The 2007-nt window shown below is 41.3% G+C and overlaps 1 protein-coding gene across 1 annotated transcript; it reads left to right on the forward strand.

The window, feature by feature from the left end:
* Positions 1-558: 558 nt before the first annotated feature.
* On the forward strand, positions 559-1644 carry EAH_00065720 (carbonic anhydrase domain containing protein, putative; the record flags this gene model as incomplete). Its single annotated transcript, XM_013392807.1, has 1 exon — positions 559-1644. The coding sequence occupies one exon, from the start codon at positions 559-561 to the stop codon at positions 1642-1644; it is 1086 nt and encodes a 361-aa protein (XP_013248261.1).
* Positions 1645-2007: the final 363 nt, after the last annotated feature.

Below are 2007 nucleotides of genomic sequence, written 5' to 3' on the forward strand. Positions count from 1 at the left end.
TGAAATTTAATATTATTTTTCTTTTTAATTCTAATTTACACTCTAAATTAAACTTGGCGCCTTTATTTTCTACTTCTTTCTGCATTTCTTCTTTCGTACGGTAAGGTAGCAGCAGTTCGTGGTTTGTCTTCTTCGTTTGAAGTTGAATTTTGGCTAAAATAAACAAATTAAATAAATTTGTTTATACTTTTAAACAAAAACTTTGTGAAGAAACACAGACAAACAGAGACATCAACAGCTAGCTGCCTCAAATAGCTTCAACAACACACACACACACACACAATGGTACGGCAGCAACAGCAGCAGCAGCAGCAGCATCAGCTGCTGCTGCTGCTGCTCTTTGCGGTGTATATACACCTCTTTTTCTTCGTTTTTATTCCAACTGAACCTGTTAATGCATTTATTCTAGGGTCTCAACCCCTTCTATTTAATAATACCCAAGCACTAGCAGCTGCAGCGCAGCACAACCCTTACAACAGAAGCAGCAACAGCAGCAAGAGCAACAGCAGCAGCAGCAGCAGCAGCAGTGTTTTGTTTGCAGGAGTTGCAGCAGAAGAAATGACGACAGCACAAGACAAACAACAAAAAAGAAGCTGCTTCAGCTTCTTCTTTCCTTGGACTCGTTGCAAGCAGCAGACTCAAGACAAGCAGCAGCAGCAGCAGGAGCAGCAGCAGAAAGAGCAGCAAGAGAAGCAGAAGGCGTCTAAATCGAGTGGATCGCACGCAGGTTGCGGGACAGCAGAAGCAGCAATGCCGGCAGCAGCAGCAGCAGCAGCAGCAGCAGCAGCAACAGGAGCAGCAGCAGATTGGAACTATAAGCAGCAAGGAGCAGACTGGGGCCCCTTCTTAGATAAGGGTTTGTCTTGTCTGCGGCAGAGTCCTGTAGAAATTGATGCTGCTGTGCTGCAGCAGCTGCTGCAGCAGTGGAGGGCAGGAGACAAAGCAGCAGCAGCAGTAACTGCAACAGGAAATGAAATGAAGATAATATCTGCAGCAGAACGAGGCCTTCAAAACGAGCTTGCTGCTGCTGCTGCTGTTGCACCTGCTGCAGCATCAGTTGTATTTATCGAAGGCAAAAAACTGCAGATCAAACCAAAAGAAACAGGAGCCTTCGGGCGGCTGCTGACGTGCAGCAGCAGCAGCAGCAGCAGCAGCAGCAGCAGCTGCAGCAACGGCAGCGAAATATATGAAGTAGAGCAGTTTCATTTTCATAGCCCAGCTGAGCATACACTCCACGGCCGCAAAGGCCTCGAGCTGCATATCGTCTGCCACCGTATACAGCAGCAGCAGCAGCAGCAGCAGCAGCAGCAGCAGCAGCCGGATGACAATTTAGTGCTGGGTATATTCTTTGATGCTAAAGAAGGAGAAAAAGATAATAGCTTTTTGCTGCAATGCGAGTATGCACTTGCTGCAGCACTGCAGCAGCAGCAGCAGCAGCAGGCGTTGTCTCCTGAAGTAAAGCAAGCTCTCGCTGAACTAGCAGCAACAGCTGACCAGCAGCAGCAACAGCAGCAGCAGCAGCAAGGGTTTATAAATTTAAAAGAGTTGCTGCCGTCTGACTGTTTATTAATTTCTTACTCGGGTTCTTTAACTACGCCCCCCTGTTCTGAGTCTGTCTGCTGGTACGTAATATATTTAATTTAATTTAATTTATTTAATTTGTTTAATTTAATTTAATTTATTTAATTTGTTTAATTAATTTAATTAATTTATTTAATTTAATTTAATTGATTTAATTTTATTGAGTTTTATTGTGTTTGGCTTAATTTGTTTCATTTACCTGTTGACTTTAATTTTATTTAATTTGTCTATTTAGTTTAATTCGCTTAATTTAATTTATTTTTACTTAGTTTAATTTGTTTAATTTAATCTATTTAATTTGTTTGTTTGTTTGTTTGTTTCTGTTTGTGTGCTGTGTTTATGTTTGCTTCTCTCGTTGATCTATGCACATATTCGTACTTATATAATATAAATATATAATATATATAATATATATCTACATATATA

This window comes from Eimeria acervulina, genomic scaffold (assembly GCF_000499425.1).
Source record: "Eimeria acervulina Houghton genomic scaffold, Eah_scaff2258, whole genome shotgun sequence".
Classification (NCBI taxonomy): Eukaryota; Apicomplexa; class Conoidasida; order Eucoccidiorida; family Eimeriidae; genus Eimeria; species Eimeria acervulina.